This window comes from Canis lupus, chromosome 24, assembly GCF_048164855.1.
Source record: "Canis lupus baileyi chromosome 24, mCanLup2.hap1, whole genome shotgun sequence".
In the NCBI taxonomy this organism is placed as follows: domain Eukaryota; kingdom Metazoa; phylum Chordata; class Mammalia; order Carnivora; family Canidae; genus Canis; species Canis lupus.
Window position 1 is genome coordinate 40,300,654 of NC_132861.1, and position 23,121 is coordinate 40,323,774.

Sequence of the window (23,121 nt, forward strand, 5' to 3'; positions counted from 1 at the left end):
ATTATCCACTGCTTGACAGTCCCTAAGCCATGTGCAACTTCTGTCGATACCTACGTCGTTGTATAGGCGAAAATCATGAGGAACATATGGTTCTCATTCTACCAAGACTTTCATTTCATGCTGTTACCAGAATGCTTAGAAATCCTGATTGGATGAGAAGATTAGCTTTTTCCCTAGTGGAATAATTTCATTAAAACGGAGGTGTCATCTCCCTAAGCTAAATGTGGAAAGAATAATAGAAAGATTACAGATCATGAAAAAAAACTAGAAAGGCTTTATTATAAATTATGACATGACTTCAGAGAGTACATCTTGATGTATTTGAATAAACCCCTTAAGTTGAGGTAACTAGATTGCTCAGTTTCAATTCTCATTTTCTCATTTGCATCACTTTTATACAAAAAGCACTCCCCACCATCTGGCTGATTTATAGATTAAGAAGCACTTTCAGTGCTTCAACTTTCCTTCTCTATCTGAGTTCATGGAAGGGACCTACTTAACCCCAAGAACATCAAGTCTGTTAGCCAGTACGGCACAACAGAAAGAACCCATTTTTACCTTGACTTAAGAACTTTAGAAGAAATAAGTCATGAGACATTGCAATGACTAGTTTCTATGACATCAGGAACATCTGTGTATTTTATAAAGATGTTCAAGAAATAAACCAACACATAATTATTTGGTATCTCTATACCTTTATTTTTAACATAAACATTTTCAACTTTACTTTTGACTGTGGATTTTTTTTCTCTGAATACTACTGAAATGATTGGAGATGAATTCTACATTTGATTCTAAGGTTATTTGAAAGTACAGGTCCTTTTCTGTTTCATTCAGTGAGATCTAAAGAACTAGTTCTGGGGACCTTCCAGACACCAACTCCCAAAGGTGTTAAAAGCTTCAATACACTAATATATCTCCAGAGAAGAAATTGCCTGATGAATGTATACAGTGGCCTGAAATGAGGAGGGCATGTGTTGAGAAGATAGGGTTGATATAATGTGATGGCACCCGAGCTCTGTTTTGTGAAAAGAAGAGAAAAAAAAATAAGATATGAGAACAAGACGGAAACACAATAATCATAAATTTTACTAAAGCTGAAAATACTAAATGTGAAGAATTCTATGTTCTCGCTGTTCTCTTGAAATAAAAATCCCTTTTGCTCTTGGGAATTGTGTGGGAAAAATGGTGTCTTTTTTTGTTTTTTTTTTTTTGTTTTTTTTTGTTTTTTAATTTAACAACCATAAGTCAATCTCTCCTCACTTTGTTTGAAATTATCCTGGACATGATATCCAGGTGACTGAGAGCCACTGCGTTGTCAAGGGTAGTGAGATGCACAACAACCCAGTGACCTCTTACCCTTATCCCAGTGAGCCAATGGGTACGAGTCCTAAAGCAAGTCTGTATGCTTATCTGGGTATTAATTTTCTCCTATGTAGAAATGGGCTTTATATAGTGTCTATTCAATTTCTCCATAGTTAAAAAATGTAGTTCTCCCAAACCTGATAGAGTTATCAATCATGATAAATCATTTCCACTTCCTAAAATTTTGTTATAATAGGTCTTTCCTGCTTTTGGTCACGTGCTGAAAGACAACTTCCATGAGAACACTCGACCACCAAAAATAACCTCTTGATGACAGTATGGTGACTGTTACTAGTTTGTAAGTGGTACTTGAGGACTTTTTCCCCCTACAGTGTACTAAGTTTTTAGAATCTTCATAAGACTGAGAAAGAGAGAGTGTGGGGGTAAGATGGTAAAAAGAGGGAGAAAGAGAGAGAGTTTGAGAGAGAGAGAGACAGATATGTGACCTCTTCTCTTTCCTAATTAAATTTCCCTTCCTTTTTCATCTAATCTTCCACAATGTATGAAACAGATGTCCTATTTTATCCAAAAAGTAGAGGCACAAAAACTAAGAAATAAGTGATATACGTGATTTGTTTTACGAATGCACATTAGGATATGTGAAAACTTAAATTCTTACAGCAATGCAACATGTTGATTTCTTTTTTTCCCCCAGATACTTACAAGTTAAAAAAAAATAAAATTTGCAAATTTGTGGTGCAGTTTCAGGTAGCATTTAAGAATCATGAAGGTAAACTTAAGTTTATTAATTTTTATGGTCCATAGATGCATGAAAAATTACATTCAGGTTACATTATTCTAAGAAATTAGCTATGAATTTCAGTTTTGGGGACAACTCTTGGGAAAATCTGTTTGTGAGTGAAAGTAATTTACAAAAAGAGTTACCAGAAAAAAAAATGACAAAAGAAATCTACCTTGGGACACCTAGGCGGCTCAGTGTTGAGTTGCCTTTGGCTTAGGGCATGCTCCGGGAGTACTGGGGTCGAGTCCCACATCGGGCTCCCCTCAAGGAGCCTGCTTCTCCCTCTGCCTGTGTCTCTGCCTCTCTCTCTGTGTGTGTCTTTCATGAATAAATAAACAAAATCTTAAAAAAAAAAACCAATCTATTGGTCCCAACTGAATAATAAGCTCATTATTCTGCTCAAAATTGGTATTTTAGCCCCAATTTAAAAGAAATCATTGCTTATTGTTACATTTACCATAATACCAACTTACACAATAAAAAATCCATATTATACTTCACTATACTTCTTACTTTGAGAAAAACAGATCAGATAAAAACTTAGAGCTTGTGTGTGTATGTATAGACACACATATTTTTGTATACCTATATACACATATTTATAGAAGTTGTATTATATAACATGGCATATAAGCATATATTCAGCAGGCTTTTAAGAATGGAATGAAGAGAGTTCTCAGGAAATATAAGAAATAGAATGACTTTAAATAATTTCAACAGGGAGTCTACAGGAGTCAGTGACACACACACCATAGTTAATTCACATCTTATTTTTGTTAAAAAAAAATAGCATGCTCTCTGAGATCTTTATTCAACATACGTGTGTGCTGTGCATGTTCTTTCTAAGTGGGCTAGTTTTGTTCTCATGCCATGGGAGCAGGTGGCATGAAGCTGTTTTGATGAGGTTAAAAGGCTCCTCCCCTCTTTCCCCAAGCAGCAGCCCGAAGTACGTCAGCAGTAATTGTGTGCCTGGCTCGGCTGTGCAGGGAGGGTGCAGGCAAAATTGATATCAAATAAGGTTATCAAACTGAGATCTCGATGTTCCATTTAAGTTGTTGCTCATTTTCATTAGGCATGCCAGGGGTGAAAAGCTTATCACCTAAACACCCTCTGTAGGAAGAACATTTATTTTTGATGGATTTATATTTTTTCTTCTCCACAAAGATTGAATTTTAGTGTTGTAGTGGATATAAATGAAGGGGTTTCTTTATCCTCTTTTCATTTTATTATTGACTAATCAGACTTCAGTTCAGATAGATAAAAGAGAGAGGTTCTGTTGCCTAGATGTGAGGCCTTTAATGAGGATGGGAGGCCCCAGGGAGGCGAAATCCGAAGTAGAACGATGCTGCTTTCGGGTTTCTTGCCATTTCTTCAGTTTCTTCTTCCGTTTCCAATGGGCCTAGTGAGCAGGAACTATCCAAGGTGCTAGAATGCTGGCAGCTTTGCTGTTCAAGGCAGACGGATTGCAGAAACAGAGAAGAAAGATTACTGCTTATTTCAGAAGGTAGGTTCTTTGTTTCAGAATCCCTGATTAATCAGCAGCAGCATCAACAGACTAAGGCAGCTGGAGAGGAGAGAGAGAGAGAAGCAGGAAGGGAGGGAGTCAGGGGCAGGGAGGGAGGGAGGGGAAAGAGAGAGAATGGGAGAGAGAGAGCTGGTTGTCACGGGGGAGGGACGATGCCACAAGCTAGGCTGCTCCAAACCTTCTGTATGTAAGTGGCAATGAGAAAGAGCATCTTTTTGGCTGAAAGGAGACATTTAGAGAGGATGCTTCTGATTTTTTGTTTTCATTTATTTTTGTCTTCACAGAATATAATCAAATGAGGCACCTTAGCCAGCCTGGGTGATTGCTTCGAGTCTTGTAATCATCTGTGTAGCAAAGTGGGTAAAATCATTCAATTTCTTTCCTGCTGGACCTGGAAGGCGAGGGGCTGTGTATTCATCCCCACCCATTAGCTATGCCCTCTTTTCTCTGAATGTCGATTTAAGGAAGCAAGCACCTGTCTTCTGCCACCGTATCTTCCTAGCAAACTTTAAAGGCCATTTTATCTGATAGGAAGAACATCAAGAATGCTCTGATCTCTAGTGATGAAGAATCTGGGAATGGACACTTTTCCCATCCAGACACAATGCACTTTAATTGAAGAAAAACTGAGCTGAACTACAAGTCTATTTCTTATGGTGCTGGATTACTCCTACAGAACTGCCCTGAGATCAACCGCGAGAGAGGGCTCTGAAAGACACAAGTCACCTTCTGATTATTGCACTTAGCTCTCCCTGGAGACTTAAATTTTGGTATGTATCTCATTTTTCAGATTATCTAAGCATGCTAATTGAATCCAGCACTAAATAGATCAAGCAATCTGGTTATGAAATGGAATGGATTTTATCTGGGGATACTTAATGCTGAAGTTTGCATGTCTTATTAGGTGGAACAGAAATAAAGCCACAGCGAAGGCATCTAAGGCTTTAATAAGCCTCAGGCTATTTCGTACCCTCTTACCCACTTAGTTACATTACCACAGAAATGGCTAAACTAGATTTTCATTGGTAAAATAAGCCATGTTAAATTATTAAAAGCATTGAAAATATTTTCAAGGGTGTTAATTGGCATTCACGTTGTGCATGCTAGCTATTTATCTGCTATTCCATACCATAAATATTTTACAACAGTCTCTCAGCACATTTGTGTCAGCCTAATTTTGCATTCTAAAAAAAAAAAAAACCTACCAAGAAAAAAAAAACTATAAGACATACACTAAAGCTGAAACTGCTTCTTCCTAACTGAGTAGATCAAAACCTTTTTGAGAAACATGTATTTTAATATCACTCAATATCAGAAAGATTTCCTTAACCTTATCACAACAAATATTTTCTATTGAACTTTTGGTAGACTTGTTTTACCTGGGACATACACTTATTTTGTTGGAGTGTCTTCATCTTAATTTTTTCAAGAACTAGAAATATTTTAAATACAAGAAATATAGGTCTTCCCTAGCTGGAAGAACTATTACATGAAATAATATTGTTCCTTCTCATTAGGAAATCCTAAAGTTGTTTCTGTACCATAGAACTGTTGTTTTTGTTTTTTTTTGTAAACATAGCCCCAAAATAAGGGAATTCAGTGTTAAAAGTTATACTATGTAGTTCTAGTCATTTTAACATGCAAAAAATTATAACCAACTTGTATGAAATAATGACTGTGGAGCAAGAGTGAAAATGAACTCCTCTCCTAATTCTTCACATGTTAAATAATGTTCCAACTTATTTTTTACACAGTCAATTGGTAAACAGATTAGTATTAGAATATGTGAGCCTCAAATACCAAAATTATTTTATTTTTCTGTGGTCATTGCAACATATGTTTGCCAACTCAGCAAAGAAGGGGACTCTGAAGGACACTGACAGTTTAGGAAATCAGTGAAAACAGACCTGAGAAAAAATACTACCACTTCAAAAGAAACTATAGAGAAGCCCAAGGACTTGGGGCATTTGCAAAGTTTAGAAAGAGAAGTGTAAAAATCCTAGAGACAAGAAGGTTGTCTATTGTTACAAGAAATAAAAAAAAGTCATAGACTCTCAATTCAATTAGATGGTTTCCATTGCAGCTCCAGTCAGCAATTTATCATACTGACTATATCTACTTTGCAAATACTGCCTTGTAAGCGTCTGGAAACATTTGGCCAAAGGCTCAGAAAAGTACCTCAGCCATTGACATTTTGTGTGAGTCCATAATATTGCTGGAACTGTGTTATTTCTTTAGACCGTAGGCAAATAGCACATGACAACCTGGAAGTTTGGGGAAGTCCAATTTATGATGTTACTCTATTAACATGATCCATACCCATTTTACCCATTGAGGGAAGGGAGAGTGTAGAGAAAAACTCACTATCAAGTAATCTGCCTTCTGCGAAAAAAAAGCAATCAGCGTCTTTGTAGTCACTTCAACAAGCTCTCGTGGTTTTAACTCTAACATTTCCCATTTTGGGCAGAACAGCTGCATTTTGATGAAAGTTTGAATAAGAAAATGAGCGTGACCATTTGTGGGGTCGAGGGCAGGATTTTAAGCATAATCAAAGTGAAATGATAGGATTTATTTTTGACACATTATCAGAATAACAATTTTGACGTGGTTTACACAGGTGACGAATTATAACCAGGCAATCTTGTCTGTTGATTTAATCCTATGTGAAGTCAGCAAATTTTAGAAATTAATTTGCATACATATTTTACATATGTATGTGAAGACTGATTATTTAAATACTTATATTTTCACAATGTGTTTTCAAATTGGTCTAAGTACATGCAAAATATGTAAGAGATCTTTTTCCTTCTCCTGACCAAAAAAATACAGTTAAAATTGCCTTGGGAAACTTTTATTTGGAGGAGTTGATACTGCTACATGAAATAGGATTTTCTGTCTTAGAGAGGTTGGAATGATTTGAGTGAGAGGGAAAATCAACTTTTAATAGCTCAAATCCTAATAACTTCCTCACAGCATTGAGACAGGTGTGGTGTGAAAACCTCAGAAATAATTAAGGACGGGGCCTGGTTAACTTTCCCATATGCAAATGAAATGAAATACACAATGTGAAATGAAGACTAAATGCCTAGTCTTTCTACTGAGAAATTTATTTCCTTGTATGTATTTTGTTTTTCCCAGTCAAAACAAACAGCAGCATAAAAACAACACAAGATAAACTTTACATTATTCTAGCTATAACATTATCCTTTAGGGTTAACTGTGAACTAAAATTTAAGAAGCTTCTTAACTTCAAGAATGGAGAAGCAGGTCTCTCCCCAACAGTTGCTTTTCCTTCCTCTATCACTTGGTAGATACGGAAAATATCTGGATTAATGGAGTTTTCACAACTTTAAATCTTGGAAAACCAAAGTTTTAGATGGAGAACAACTCTATTTCAGGAATTCTGAACAAACATTTTAAGAAGAGATTAAAAGAGCCGGCCCCCACAAGGGCCAGTGGGCTCATTCATTCAGATGATACTAATATACTAGAACCCCACTTTTGGTGGATGGTGGTCAATGATCCATCAGAAGGCTTTGCCTCCTAAGTTGGTGTACACACCCACCTGAGTCACTTCTTGTAGAGCCAGAATGTCACAATGCATGAAATTACACCAAAAGAGGAATTTGTTCTGAATTTTAAGAAAAGAGAAATACTTTAACATGTATAAGAAGATGGCATGCTAATTGTTATCTGACCCTTTCTGTGTGTCTTTTCTTCAACAATAGCCTGTAATTAATCAAATACCTTCTATACCATGGAGAACCCAATCTTGACATGAATTACTGACACATCAAATTATCTTCTGGTAAATTAAGGCTACAAAAATTGATTTCTTAATTTATAAGGTAAATCTACATAAATGTATGTTCTTAAAGTTTTTGCATACACTGAATCCTCAAAAATGTGCACTTTTTTTGGCTTTAACATTGAAAGTCATGTAGTGTCTCAGCTTCTTGAGTTTCTTGGGTACAGAAAGAAAATAAGCAAGTGGATTTTTATGTTTCTATGGATTCCATTTGGATACTTTTATGTATATTCTATGCTCCACATGTATATGTAATAAATAGTTTCATTTAAGTGGAAACATTGTAAAGAAATGTAATGATACTTTCAGCTCTAGGCTCTGCATGGGAAAGGTACAGTGATGGTTTTACACAAAAGAAAATAAAGACATGGTTAATTGAATACAAAGTTAAATGCTTAGTGTTTTAAATATGACCTCAATCTCACCAGTTTAAATTGGTGCATCTTAGCTAAGTAGAGTGAAATTTCAATTTTTAGGAAGTGTCACAATATTATATAAAATATGCTTTGTGAAGGGTGTGGTCTACAGGAAATAACTAACAAGAGTGAAAGAATAAAATAAAGATGAGCAATTAGCTATCCAGTTGTGTTTAAGCCAACATCTGTAGCTTTTATTAGAATGGTAATGATTTTAAATACAGTAATCCAAAAATCAAACAAAAGGAGGGTTTTATGAATATACAATATAGCAGTGGAAGAAAGGAATAAGTGAAGCTCTCTGTGATTTGTATGGGGATTCTGATCTCGGTCATTTTAGGTGCTTTCCTAAGACCACCCTGACACAGATTTTCAATATTAGCTACAACTTCCAAGAAAAAGAGCACACATACAAATTTTGCACTATTTGAGCCCATGCCATGCATTTTTATCAAAATCTATCTACCCTGTAGATGAAGACCATGGATGTCAGTTTTCAACTAATGCTCTAGGGGGGGCTAAAATGCCTAATTTGTTGGGAGCAAAAATGGGCTGCTTACACATACTAATTTAAATAAAGGGGATAACTGGAGAATGCAAAAGCAACAGATCCTTTCAATCTCACTCACTTTGTTGTCCCAAAGGTACCATGCAGTCATTTGAGGTCTAATAAGAATCTCTTACTTATTAGGGTAGAGCTAAAGATGCTACCTAAAGGTGAGGGCCTCTTCACTTCTTAACTATTATAGTCTTCCTAAGATGTCAATATTAGGGATTCAGTGTTCAAGACAAAGCTTTATAAAATATTTGCGTACAGGGTTGTCATTCAAGGGCCAGAAATGAACTTGATCTAATATCCAGCAGTCAAAATGAAGCTTAGTTTTTAGTGGTATAAAATGTTCCTTACTCAATATCCATCTTAGCCATAACTATACATTTCTGAAAGAGAAACAGATTTATGATCATATCTGACTGTGGGTTCTCACCACATAGAAATGGGTAACAGTTGTAATAAGATAGACACTTCACATCAAGTTCACTTTTTTTAAATGAGGCCTCATCTTCCTTTAGTGAGGAGTGAATGAATGAATCTGTTCATTCAGAGTTCAGCAGCTGAGAAATACCTTTGGCTTGGAAGACTCTAAGTCTTTGAGCTTCATGCTTCTTATGTGCTAAGACCCTCATTTTCTATACCTAGAAAATGGTGTAGAATGGATAAATGATCTGCCTGCATGGTTAGGAGGCAAGTCTGCGAACGCCTTCCATGCCTCCATTTGCACATCTGTGCCGAAGAATGTTGAACTTCATTAAATATTCTATTCACTTATGTTCCAAAGTAAAAAATGTGTTTATCAAGGAGTGATTACTAAACATAATCTTGGCCACAGTTAAGAATTGTGAAAAGTATCTAATAGCAACGTTAGTAACTGATGATTATGCTCATGTTTCTTGGATTTTCATTTTCTAACTGAACCTCCAATAATGTAAGGAGGTAAGTTATCATTCCAACCACCATTGCAAAAACATGGAAACTAAAGCTCAGAGGGAGGGGTTCATTAGATTGTCTAAAGTTGGAGACCTAGGGGTGCTTCCATTGGGATTTTTAGGCCATACTACTCAAGTTCTCAGTTATGCTCTTCAGAACTGTCTAACTGCCCTCTGCCCCTGCCCCCCATTACAAATTACCTTTTACATGTGGATGAGAAAGCAGAAAAATGTGATGCTTCAACATTAGTAGGGTCCAAGTCCATTGTTTATGTTTATTTTTGAATATAATTGTCAAAAAATTTTCTTCGTTCATCCTCAAAAATGGTGACCATAAACCATGACAAACTAATGAAAGCCACCATTGTTACCTGAATTGGTGCCCTTGTCAGACTGCATGGCAATTTTTTTATTTATTGTGCTTTTACACTGCAATATAAATGTCTAGAAGGACACAGTTTTGCCTTTATCAGTGCCTGGTTCATAATAGATGCTTAAGAAATAATTGAATAAATGAGTGATTATAGAATCAAATCCTTCCCTAGAACTAGATGACAAGCATGCTCGCATTCAACATTTGCATTTCATTATCTGGAAGTGTTACTAGATTTTATGGTTGATTTTTACCCCTCAAATTTTCATCTCAACTTTTAAAAAAATCTTATTGTACAACTTTCCATGGGCTAAATATTTTATGATATTATTATTTAATATTGTCTTGGAATAAACACAATTTAAACTCCAGGCAATTTGAAAGACCACTTACAGAGATAATTAATTTTCAGAAGTACCCAATTAACCTTGTTAATATTTGGAATATATAACTGTAAAGAATATCTGATGTCATTTGGATGGGAGGAAAATTTAACGGAAGAAATACAAATTTTGAGGTAATGTCTTTCACAATGGAATATATGCAGTTTTGCTCCAGGGCAAAGTGGGAATGTTCATCTTCCACCCTGAGGCATTATCTGTGGAATCCCTGTAATACTGACTTGGCTCACTTAACTATGGTAGAATTAATTGCCATAAAGTTACAGATATTTTTTTATCCAGGCACACTCCCTGCTAAAGTCCTTGGTAAAAATGAATTCCCAATAATCATAATGCTTCAGCTTTCTGAGAATAATGTTCCTTTTTTTTTTCTGAAAATTGCAGTCGTTTGTAATGGTAATTTCTTATTTCTACATGTGTCCACCACTTGAGTATCTAAACTCACAGACTGATATTACAATACAATTCAATTATGCTAGATAGTTGGAATTAAAAGACTACTTCATTTGCCAACCCATTATGGCTTAAAACCAAACCAAACATAATAAAACTTAACAAAAAAGAAATCATGAGTCAAGAAACAACTCGTATCCTCTTGTTTCAACAATTTCTTACAGATTGGAGAATAAATCTTTAAATTCAGAATGGGCCTCAAATAACATATGAATTGACTGACAGCTGAAATGCTAATAAACTCTGATAAGAAGTAAAGTTTCCATAGCTACCATCCAGGTATGGAACATGATTATACTTGTAAAAAAATCAAAATGAAAATGATTCGTAGTAGCAAAAATGAAAGCCGAGGATTTCTACCTTAGATATTTGGGTGAATATTTAAAAAATGTCTTTCTGAGACTTTTAAAGAACATAAAAGACATAAATGTAATTTATAATTTTAAACGGCCAAGTTTTTTTCTTGTTAATTGATTTTGCTTTTGATTTTTCAATCTGACGCAGTAATACCAGTTTCCTATACAACAGTGAATATGCAATTGAGGACAGTGGGCCTTAATAAGCTAGAAGGATAAAATACTTATCTTGTATGCAATTAATTAATTAAACTTCAGTTCTATTTTTTGATTGATTGAAGCACCATTTCTCTATCCTCTGGCTTCATTGATTTCTATAATTCATTGGATTCTTCTATTTCAAGGCATCCTGATTTTCAGAGCCTGCTGGTTATACATCACCCATCTATGTATACTCGTATACACATTTGATGTTACCATTGCTGCCAATCTTCTACCTGTACTTTTATTATGATAATATTAGCTAACATTACTATATGGTTATTACTGTTAAACTCTAAGCTAAATTCTTTATAGCATCGCCTCTCTAAATCATTATATCAGCAGGAGGTAGAAGCTATTATTTCCATCATTTTGTAGGTGAGCAGAGTATATGTTGGTAGAAAGTCCTATGTTTTATTGTTGATTTTGTTTGATTTTGGTTTTTCAGTAATCCGTTCTATAGTTTGGGTTTTCAAATCTTCATGAGCAGTGATAACTGTAGTTGTCATTGCTTGAATTACCAGACTGCTGAGGATTAATGTGATCTTGGTGACCTATGCTATTTGAGTTGAAGTAGCAGCCATGATGCAGCACCATTTTGAAAAATAATGTTGGATCAGAAAGGGATTATTTCCAAAATAAATTATATTAGAAATGTGTATATCCTTGATTACTGTGATATTTTGGCACTTGTTTTAGGTTTGTGGATCTTAGTTTAAAATTATTAAAAAAAAACACCTAATTTAAGTTCGTTCCAAGTAATCATATTTTATTTGAAATTGAGCAAGAATGTCTTTATGGCAAATAGAAATAATACATTTTTGAGAAACAAAATCTTGACTCTAAGTACATAAACCAAACGTTGATCTCGACACATTGTATTTGTACCCTCACATTACCTTTCAACGCAAGAGATTTGGTCTTCGATGTGCTAATTTTGTCAGTTTGAGGGAGTGTTTGCTACTCAGGCAACATTCATTTAATATTTACCTCAAATACTCTTGATGGTTTGTAGTATCTAATGAGACATTTTCTCCCAATAGATTCTACCATAAACATTGGAGCTTTGGGTTGAGGAGATATTAGGGTGAATAAACAAACACCTTGCTTTTTACCTTCACTTTGATAAAGGTGACCTGTGTTCTCATCCTACAGGAAGTGTTCCTTTTTACATGATACCCTCCAAGATGATGAGTTCTAATCCTGAGGAAGACCCTTTGGACACATTTCTCCAATATATTGAGGATATGGGGATGAAGGCCTATGATGGTTTGGTCATTCAGAATGCATCAGACATTGCTCGAGAGAATGACCGCTTGAGAAATGAAACCAACCTGGCCTACTTGAAGGAGAAGAATGAAAAACGCCGAAGACAAGAAGAAGCAATAAAACGGTAAATATAAATAAAAGTATCCCAAGTCTTGCGTAACAAGGAAATCCATGAGTTCTGCAAAGGCTGTGATGATGTCACCTGGTCAAGAAGGGTGTTTACCAGTTAGTCTTGATGAGACCAAGTGAAATTGGCAGCTCAACTATAACAGAAACACAATTCATCTGACTCACAGGACTCTCGCCTCAGCTTAGAAAAGTTACTTACTGGTGTGTTGTGCATATGGAGGTACAGCTGGGATTGGGAAAGAATTCAGTTTTCTTTAATAAAAGCTCATACCAAACAACCTCTTGGTAAAAACCCAAGGGAACACATAAACACTCTCATCGTCAGTATTTGATGAAAATCCCCACCTTTAATGGTCTTTGTTATAGTTCTTATTTTATAATGGCTCATCTTCTTCCTAGATTATAAAAAGACTCATGGATAATTAGAATTATATGAGCCACTGAAGGCAGGGGGACCCTCCCTGAGTGCTCTCTATGCAGAGTTTTAGGACTATTACATATCTTGTCTGGTACCGAGTGCCCCAGGTTTGTTGAAATGAAATGACTTTTTTTTACTGCAAAATGTACAGCTACAAGCAAATAAGTACCAGATTACAACTTCCAAACTGAAGCTAAATTTCCTGGGGCACTGAAGCCCAAAGAAGGATATACATCTTTTGATTCCCCCAAAAATGTCATAGTGCTTTCAGTGTGTGTATGTGTGTGTGTGTGTGTGTGTGTGTGTGTGTATGTGTGTTTGATAGTGGTAAAGGTAGAGGCATATTGCATTCTACAAAGTCTTATTTTTTCAATAAGATCTATTTACTAAGTGCAAAGATTCAGAACTCAGAAAATTATCCATACCAATTAGCTGGATACAGAATAATATTAGTTAAGCTATTTCAATAGTTGGTGGATTTTTCATCTAATCTGACATTAATAATTTTGCTTCCTCTCTGTGAACATTATTATATTAGGGAAAAATTTGTTAGATGAACTATTTATTCTTATAATGAAACTAGATAAGGAAGCCCTATTTTAATCATTAAAGGCAAATAATTTTATATGAGAGGTTTGGGAAAGAGAGAGAGCATTGGAAACCAAAAAGAAAAAAAAATGTTGTGGAGGATTATTTTGAAACAGTGTAATCTTTTTATTTTAGACTACTAAGTGGAAATCCGTGTATTAACAGGTATAAAAATATTTGTGAAATTATATACTTGATAAATATTGTCACAATTGTTTATATTTAAGTCAATATATTGTTGGGGACTATGCTATTTTTTATTCCTCCCCAATTTTAGTTGGTATCACCAATTCCCTTCTAGGATACACTAAATAGCCTTTCTTCAGGACAATTTCCGCCCCTTGGGAATTAATTCTCAGGGACTTCTGTATGTATGCTAGCACTGAAGAAAACTCATTAAAAATGAGGTTTCTAAAGTTTTCCTAAAATGTTTCTAAAATTCATAACAAAAAAGAACAATTCACATGTCTCTAAAACAGCTTCATCTTTATAATGAAAGTTTTCCTGATCTTGGCATTAAAACTCAATCATTCATTCTTTTCTTTAACCATATAAATAGAATTATTTGCAGAGGTTTCATTAGATTTTACAGAAATCTAAAGTGTGCTTATCATTGTACTATTAACTTTTGTGTTTCATCAACAAACTTTATAAAAGTTGTATCTATAAAGATATTAAGACAGAAAATGTCTGATTTTTAGATAGTTTTCTTTCCTAATCTTATGAATTCTGACTCCACCCTGAAATAAGGATCAGACAGAGAGACTTAATCCTGGTTGTAAGAAATAACACTGATTCTCATGAGACAGATAGGGCACCTCACACCTGAGATCAAGAAGATTCAAGGCCACCGGGCCAAACAATGCATGCATATTGCAATATGCACCATGGTTGCTGATGTCCAAACCACAGTGTACCTTTCATGGGAAGAAAGACCCAAAGCAGATTTATTGTTCAACAAACATTTGCTGTTAAATGTATTAATTGATTGGGGAAATATATCTTAAAATTTTGCTAACTGCCAGGCCATGTTCAAGACCTTGATGTGACAGCAATGAACAGAACAAATTTCCTGTTGTAAGGAAGATACATTCTGAGGAAAGGGTGAAGAGGAGACAACACTAAACATAATTATATATAAATATATATAACAGGTGGTAAAACAAAGCTTGGTAAAGGAGATAAAACAGAGCCTAGGGAAGGCTGCATAAATTATGTTTGAGACATTGGAAAAGTGCTGCCAGAGATGTGAAGTGTATGGCTATTGGCAAGAAGAGAATTGTAGGCAGGGAGAATATTAAGTTTGATGTGTTCTAAGAAGAGGACAAGGCATCACACAGTGACCAAGGCAAGGATTGGGGAGATTTAAGTTGAGACTGGTAGAAGGCCACCGGGTAATATAGAGCTTTATAAACTTTTGTGTTTTATTCTGAAGGAGAAAACAAAATTCATTGAAGATTTTTGAGCAGAGGTGTGAGCTACTTTAACCGAACATTCTGCCAGGGTTTGTCTTGCTTCTGTATTGAGGAGATAGATGGGGCATGGCTAAATGTATGAAATCCAAAAACAAATCCTTTGTGATAAATCAGGTGAGAGATGATGGTGGCTTGGACCAGGGTGGTAATAGTAAAGGTGGCATAAAATGCTCAAATTATGGGCACCATCAAAATGTTCTAATTGATGAGAGGTGGGAGTTGAATAAGAAAAAAACTGAAGATGACTTTCTACTTCATTTTGCTGTTGTTTTGTGTCCATGTATGTGCGTGTTTTGCTTCGTCTTTTGCCTGAAACATGAGAAAAGTGATGTTTTCATTTATTGAAATAGCAAAGACTAGAAGAGACGAAGTTTAAGTTAACTGTTAGAGGAATGAAAGCTCAGCTTTGGTATCCCAATTTTGTGAGCCCTTTTGGATGTCCCAGTGGAGAATGCTGGATAGACAGTTCGATCCAGGATTTATGGTAAGATCAAAGCTGGAGACATGAATGTGAGGTTCATCAGGGTCTATAGATCACAAGACATTAGCCTTGTTGAGTACACTTAGAATCTAAAGTCCAAGATGCACCCTGGACTGTTCCTTGGGGCACCTGACTGCTTACATGGTAGGAACAATAGAAGAATCCGGAAAGTACAGCCATGACAGAGGGGAAGAACCATGAAGGATGGTGATGTCTCTGAGTCAAGTGAGAAAAGTGATTAAAGAAGATAGATTTTCGTAATGGATCAGTTATGTTGAAGCCTGAAAATTGACGCCTCTTACCACATTGGTGTGTTGACAAGAACAGTTCTGGTGAAGGGCTGGGAACAAAACCCAGTGAGATTGTATTCATGAGTGAGTGGGAAGAAAGGAACTGAAGCAGAATATAGCGAACTATTCTGAGGGCTTTGAGGCTAAAGAAATTCAAAAATATGGAGAGTAATTGTAGTGGAAAGTGGGGTCTATGGTATTTTGTTTTTCTATATTTTTCCTTTAAGAAGAAAGTAAACTTATTTAAAATGCTTATTTAAAATACTTATTTAAAATGCTGAATGAATGATTACAATAGAAAGGGAAATGTTAATGGCTTAGGAGAAAGAAGGAAAAATTACTGTGATTATGGACTTGAGTAGGCGTGAAGGCTTAGGATCCAAGGCATCTTAGGAAAAAGCATAGACTGCACAGCCATCGTAGAAGAAAAGATGGCTCAGGCTACAGAAGGCTGAATGAGACTGAATGAATGACTAACCCTGCAGGACAAGGTCCCCAACCTGGTTCATTGCATTCCAAGCACCTTTGTGCTACTGCTTCTATAGCTGTTCATTCAATAGGATTTGAAGATGTGGTATCTGTCTCAGATATTGGTAACTCTACACATTCTTTCCTGCATCCATTCCTCCAAATATTTTTCTGGAATTGTATAATGTTAATATCTTTGAAAGGACAAAATTCAGCAAAACCTCCTAAATTATTGAGGTTTCTTCCTCAATGATTTGAGGACATAGAAGTCTCTGGATGTTGTTGGGGGGGGGTGAGGTTTGAGAGAGAAATATCAAAAGAACCAAACATGAGTGATCAGACAGGAAGAAGGGACCAAAGGTCTTGCATGACTCTGTGCCAGGGCTGTCTGTGGGTATCTTAAGTTATCCCCTCTTAGTGTCCATTGTAATATCCAAACTCAACTTTGTTTTGTTCATATAGTGACTGGCATCTTGGGATTCTGACAATTTAAAACTTAATAAGCTTTTATTTCTTCTCAGAGTACATTTTTGGAATTACTTCAAATTTCTTAATAGAAAATACATGTTTAATATTTTTCAGCATTTTGGGGTTTCAGGGTTGGCAACAGAAGCGGAATACTCACATCTAAATTTAACACATATTTTAATTTTTTAACATGTAATTTATGTCCAATTGTAAACAAAATTCTACATGACATTAATGAACATAGCTTAATTAAAATTCTTTAACATGTCTGCTGGATGCCTTCTTAAATATATGCTGTGATTTGATATATGGGATATAAATGCTAAAAATCTAAAGATGGGGCATGTTTGACCTTGAAAAGGCATTGATGATAATTCTCTGTGAAATATGCCAGTTGCAATTTCAGAAATGTGCAGACTGCCAAGGATTGCTTAAAAAATGGAAATAGGATTTCATATGATTGACCTTCTGGATCACATATGTGCCGAAATGCCTTTTGTGCTGAAGCTTGGAGGCTTAAAACACTGAGCTCTCAGAAAAAGAATATCCTCATCACTTTCTCAGTGTTGTAAGTCACTTAGGCTTTCTCAGTGCAATTCCTTATTTTTTAAACTAACTTGAGCCCCCTGTCACTCGTAACTTTCTGGTACCTTCACTTCCATTTCTCAAATGGGATTTTACTGAAAAGGCTCTTTGTGTGAAAAATTCTAAATAAATAGAAAAAAGTGATCCTGTTAGTGCTTTTTTTTTTTTTTTTTTTTTTTTTTTTTTAACAGCCCCAAATAACATTTGATGAGAAAGAATGGGAGAGAAAGACCGAAAAAAGAAAAGTTAATGGAGAATGAAAAAAATTATTTCAGTAGCTCATCATTTCTGCTATTTTAAACCCTAATGGTTTTGTGCAGGCACTGTTAAATGAGATTTACTTTTTATTAAAAAGCCTGTAAGAAAACAAACACTCAAAACCTACAGCTTCCAACAAGCGAGCTCACTTGAGGTAGGTTACAAAACCCTAGTTTGTCACGTGTGGGGGTGAAAAGGGATATTTAAGAAACAGGGATGATGTGTATGTCGAGCCACTGAGGTAACACAGGCATCAGACATTAAATAAATAGAAGGCAACTGACCAAAGAGAACAGAATCTAGCCACAGGCGAATTGTAAAGGCAGTGCTTGTGTGCACCTGTGAACATAGGCCAGTTTCAGAAGTTTACTATGTATATAGGTAAAGCCGTGTTTAGGACACCAGTTAAAGCTATTCATTGAAAAAAAAATTAAAAAAAAAATAAAGCTATTCATTGAGGAGGAGGGCTAATCAAAAGAGCATCTGGTGTACCAAGACCAGAGGTGAGGCTTACTTTCAAGTGAACTTTTTCTTTCTGGATTCTGGAACCTGTCCCTACACTGTCTCCTTTTACTATTAGCCACAGAACTTTGAAAACAATAGAGGCAATATCCCTTCACCAGAAAGCAACAAGAAAATATGTTCCCGGGACATGTTTCTCCGAGTATGTTTTCTATTATCCAACTGGATTGGATTTTTTTTTTTCCCTAATGAAACAAATGCTACATTAGTGAAATTCTCCCAAACATTGCAAGTCTGGAAGACAGCTCTCAGCTAGAGCAAAGTGGTTCTGTCACAAAGGACTACTTAGGCTGATTAGGAACATCTCTGTTCCCTGTGGATGCCCTCAAGGGATCTATATGAGGTTATATTTCCTCTTTAAAAGTGACAGTCAGAAATGGAATTAGATTACTTACAGCTCCTTTAAAAAAAAATACATGCAATTGTATATTAGTATGTATCCTTGGAAGCTGTTTATAGTTGAAGGCTTCAGTATTTCTGTTAGTCAAAGAGGAACAAAGGACCACTAAATATCCTTCAGACCATGTAGGGAAAAAAAAAGAGTAAAAATAAAAATAAAGTATTTGCTGTTCTTTTTCTAAAACATTGCTACCTAAAAAGCAAATGGTCCTAATACCAGGGTTTTGAATTGGTTAATATTTTAAATAATTAGTCGAAGACATAATTACACTGAGAACTCTTATTAGAGAAATGTTAACAGTTACATAAATCCTCTCTAGATAGTTATGGCTTCTGAAATCATGCTCATGATTTGTGGCAAAAGACTGTATGGAAATAGAGAGCATTTGCTGAAGTGCATTTTCGTGAGTGATCTATCCATTTAGTGCTAAATGAATACCTACTTTGGTCATGAATAGATAATCTCATTGGGTTTGTTTTAATTGGAGGCATATAGAAAACTGAAATACCCTATTTGTATATCAAAATAGATGTTGAACCACCATTGCTCAGGTGAATTGAGGACAGTTAAATGAACCAGAGTTCAGAAACATAACTGTGTCAACTTTTAAAAATATTCTACAGCTAGTCTTAAAATATTTAGAAATATTCTATAGCTAGGATAGAAATACTCTATAATTAGCAAAAGCTCCTATGCTTAGAGTCTAGGAAACAAACTCAAAAAGCCCTCAGCCATAATCCCATCTAGAATGAAACTCAAATCTGCAGCGTGTCAGGGTCTTGCTGGACTGAATCAGCTGATCTGATCTGATGTGAATTTCTGACCTAATTTTGCTGTAGGACTCAGTGCTCAGGCAGAGAAAACAAGGTTAATGTGTTGATAAGGGGCTGAGATTAAACAGCAGACAGTATCTTAATAACTCTCTCTAATTTCAGCTTCCTCTTGTGTTTGTGATTAATTCCAATCACTTTTGTATTAATCATTTCAGGGGACCTCAAGCTGCTTTGCTAGTTTTTATGTTAAAATTACGCATCCAGATTTTCTTTTTTTTTTATAGACAAACAAAATATTGCAGTGATTTTGGTTAAACACCAAATGTATGGAAAGGTTTTTATTCTTAGAACCACACAATTGAAAGACAGAATTCAATAATACACCTTGTCCATCCCTCACTGGCTGCTCTTTATTGAGCCAGAAGCCAAATCGACAAGGCTGATCCTAAATAAATTGATTTATTGAAAGTGTTCCCCTTTTTTTTTTCAGTGCTGGTGGGGAAAGTTAATATTAATGAGCATATATCCAGGGACACCACTTATGCTCGTTAATATTAACTCTCCCCACTTAGCCTAAGGACACCACATTGGTCCATTCTGACCGTTGTGCCTGTGCACTTTGCAAGTTAAGTGGTCCCTGTCCTGCTGCCCTGCAGGGTTTTCAGGAAGGATCACCACAGTCCTCATATGATTAATACAAACTTCAGCTTTTATCTATTTACAATTTACACTGCATCTATATTTCTAATAAAGATGATTTTAAGTTTTTCATTCAGTTACCTTCCAAGACAGATTAGAAGCCACATAAGGAGGGGCCATTTATAGTCCATTTAAGATAAACCTCCTCCCCCTCATCTACCTTTTTTGAGAGCTATTTATAGTTGTGATTGTTTAAACTTAATTAGATTCTGGACCTAGCCTTGACTTTGGATTTTAAGAATCTCAGTATCTGTTCCATATCTGAAATAAATAGACAGATGTTGGCAAGAGGAGGGGCTTTTAGAACATAACCCTCTATGCGCCAGCCAGTCAGCATGAGGATTAAGCTCTAGTAAAGCTGAGGAAATTGCAGCAAAGAGTACACCTTCCAAACATCCAAACCTATGGCAACCTGAATGATTGAAAAGAAACCCTTTGGAAAATTTAAGGTAATCTTTCTTTTAGAAGTAGCGTTAAATATTTAGAGATGTTTGTAGATTAATTAGGCAACAGCTTTCAGCCCAGGGTGTTTTTTATGCTCTTCAGGCTCTTGGAGGATAGTCTCAATCTTTAACTAAACATGGCCTTTGTAAAATGTTTAAAAACCCAGATAAGGGAAAGGAATTATTACAGAGCAAGGCTATGAGTCAGAGGATTTTTTAGCTCCTAAAAATGTAATATGGCTTAGAGAACATGTCTAATGTAGCAAATGAAACTGCTCGAGACTGAGCATGCTAATAAAATAGCTCCAAGGCTCTGTCCAACTTTGATTTAGCCTGAAGAAAATATCTTCATTATAAATGTATAGGTCACCTTGAAATTAATTTTAATAGTGAATTGGCAGAAGGAAGAGCAAGCTCCTGTCCCCAAATGGATCTCTGCTCAAAACACCTGCCTCTAGTTAAAAGTTATTCTCAATGACACTCATATTTGGAAAAACAGAACAGAATATTCATGTCCATCCTCAGAATATGACTATAACTAGCCTGCCAGGAAGCAGGAAGCGAAGGGGGAAAAAAAGCAAACTTTTTTTTTTTTTTTTAAGAAAAGCACTTTCAATAAGATATACAAGGAAAACACTTTAAAAATAAAAAGACCAGCATTTAGAATCCATTATTTTAATTAGTAAATTGCATTTTAGTCTTTGATTTGAGGCTAAATATACCACTCAGCATAACGTGATGGTTGAATAAGAAATGAGGTCGTTCAGCAATGAAGAGCATTACCACAGAGACGTCTTAATTTCCTATTAGGCTGATGTTTATGTGTGTTGCTTAGCTATTTTGTTTCTACATGATTTTTTTCTGTAAGCATTTATTGAACATCTATTTCATGGTAGGGATTATTTTGGATGGTTGGGATAAAGCAGCAAAGTAGTAAAAATGCTTGCCTTTGTGGGATTTACAGTCTTGTGGGGGGTGGGATGAGGGAGACAAACAATAAGCGAGTACAGAATACATTAAAATGTGATGAGTTCTATGAAGAGAAGTAAATCGGGGCATTGGGGGTCAGGGGTATGGGGAGAAGGCAATTTTACACAGATTGGGCAGGGAAAGGCTCACAGAACATATCACCTTTGAGGGAAGAAGCTGTGTTCCAGGATAAGGAAACATCCAGAGAAGATGTCCTAGGTGGGAGACATTCTGGCATGTTGGTAAAACCAACCTGAGGTCAGTGTGACTAGAACGGGGCATGTGAGGTCAAAAGGAACGGGGTTGAATCTTGACAGGATGTGGAGATCACCGTCAGGACTTTGACTTTTACTCAAATGAAGTGAGATGAGAAGACATAGTGTTTCAAGAGGAAGAATGCCTTATCTGACTTCTGTAATCAAAAGGTGGGTCATGGGGCCACTTCGTGGAGAAGCAAGGACAAAAGCTGGATCATCAGTTGGGAAGCCATTAAAGCAGTTGTGAGGAGGGAAGATGTTGGTATGGACCAGGGTCCATGGATAGGGAGAATTGTTGTAGAAATTGAGATACATGCTGAAGGTAGAGTTGATGGAACTTGGTGACAGATTTGATGTGGGGTTGAGAGCAAGGTAAAAGCATGGCATTCCCATTAACTAGGATGGAAGGACAACAGATAAAGGTTTTTGTGAGAAACACTTGAGACATACTAAGTTTTATATGTTTACTAGGCTTCCAGTGATTTGTTGATTTTTATAGGAATTAATGTTTCCTTTTTGACAATTTGTAGGTGAGAAATTGTATGATTTTATGGAAATTTGAAATACTTTTATAAAACTCTAAAAGGTATACTGACATGCATTTAAGTTGGAGGACAGATTATTATTATTTTTTTAATGTTTATTCAGAGGAGAGCAAGCATTGTAGATTAACCACAGCGAATGAACAATCGCCTGGAGGTCTCTCCATTGTGCAGAGTTAGTGGAGTTAGTGATCTTGATTCTGAGAGTGTCATGATCCACACTCTCAGATGCTTTCCAGTTTAGGGCAGAGATAACAACCCTACTCCTTAATTTAAAAAGCAAGATAAAAGGCAGGTAGGTGCAGGCCTGTCCTACCAAATACTTGACATTTTTTAAGAGAGAAAATGCTCTGAGGATGTGTTGATTCAGTTATTAGCATTGGAAATGTCCACTTTTAAAATGACAGAGACATAGATAATTAGTTTGCTAATTGATGCACATTAGGCACTTTTTCTGTTCTTGGGTATGACAATAAACCAGTAGATAGTTATCCTATTGTTAAAGGACAAAAAAGGAGCATAACTACGTAGTGGAAAAATCCTAGTGCACAAAGGTGCTATGAGTAACTTTCCCCGCTTTAGTGAGAACCATAAAAAAGTCCCGTAATTTTTTTTAAGATTTTTTATTTTTATTGATTTATGTATTTATTTTTACATATATATTTTTAATTGAAGTTCAATTTGCCAACATCTAGCATAATATTTTTGTTTATTTCAAAGAGAGAGAGGGCAGCCCGGGTGGTTCAGCGGTTTAGCGCTGCCTTCAGCCCAGGGCCTGATCCTGGGGACCCGGGATCCAGTCCCACCTTGGGCTCCCTCCATGGAGCCTGCTTCTCCCTTGGCCTGTGTCTCTGCCTCTCTCTCTCTCTCTCTCTGTCGCTCATGAATAAATAAATAAAATCTTAAAAAAAAAAATAGAGAGAGAGAGCAAGCGTGCATTGGGAAAGGTTAAGGAGGAGCAG

At 35.9% G+C, this 23,121-nt stretch overlaps 1 protein-coding gene across 4 annotated transcripts in view; it reads left to right on the forward strand.

Annotated features, from left to right (window-relative positions):
* The first annotated feature begins 3,053 nt into the window (after positions 1–3,053).
* The window catches only part of NYAP2 (neuronal tyrosine-phosphorylated phosphoinositide-3-kinase adaptor 2), a 261,148-nt gene continuing 241,080 nt past the window's right edge, over positions 3,054–23,121 (forward strand). For 2 of the 4 annotated variants that reach the window (XM_072796450.1, XM_072796453.1), the window contains exons 1-2: positions 3,755–4,402; positions 12,281–12,518. In XM_072796450.1, the coding sequence (XP_072652551.1) occupies positions 12,298–12,518 (221 nt within the window). In that variant the 5' untranslated portion in view covers positions 3,755–4,402; positions 12,281–12,297. Of the gene's footprint in view, positions 3,612–3,754; positions 4,403–10,732; positions 10,848–12,280; positions 12,519–23,121 lie in introns of those variants that run through there. The other 2 variants (XM_072796451.1, XM_072796452.1) reach the window with 2 other exon arrangements.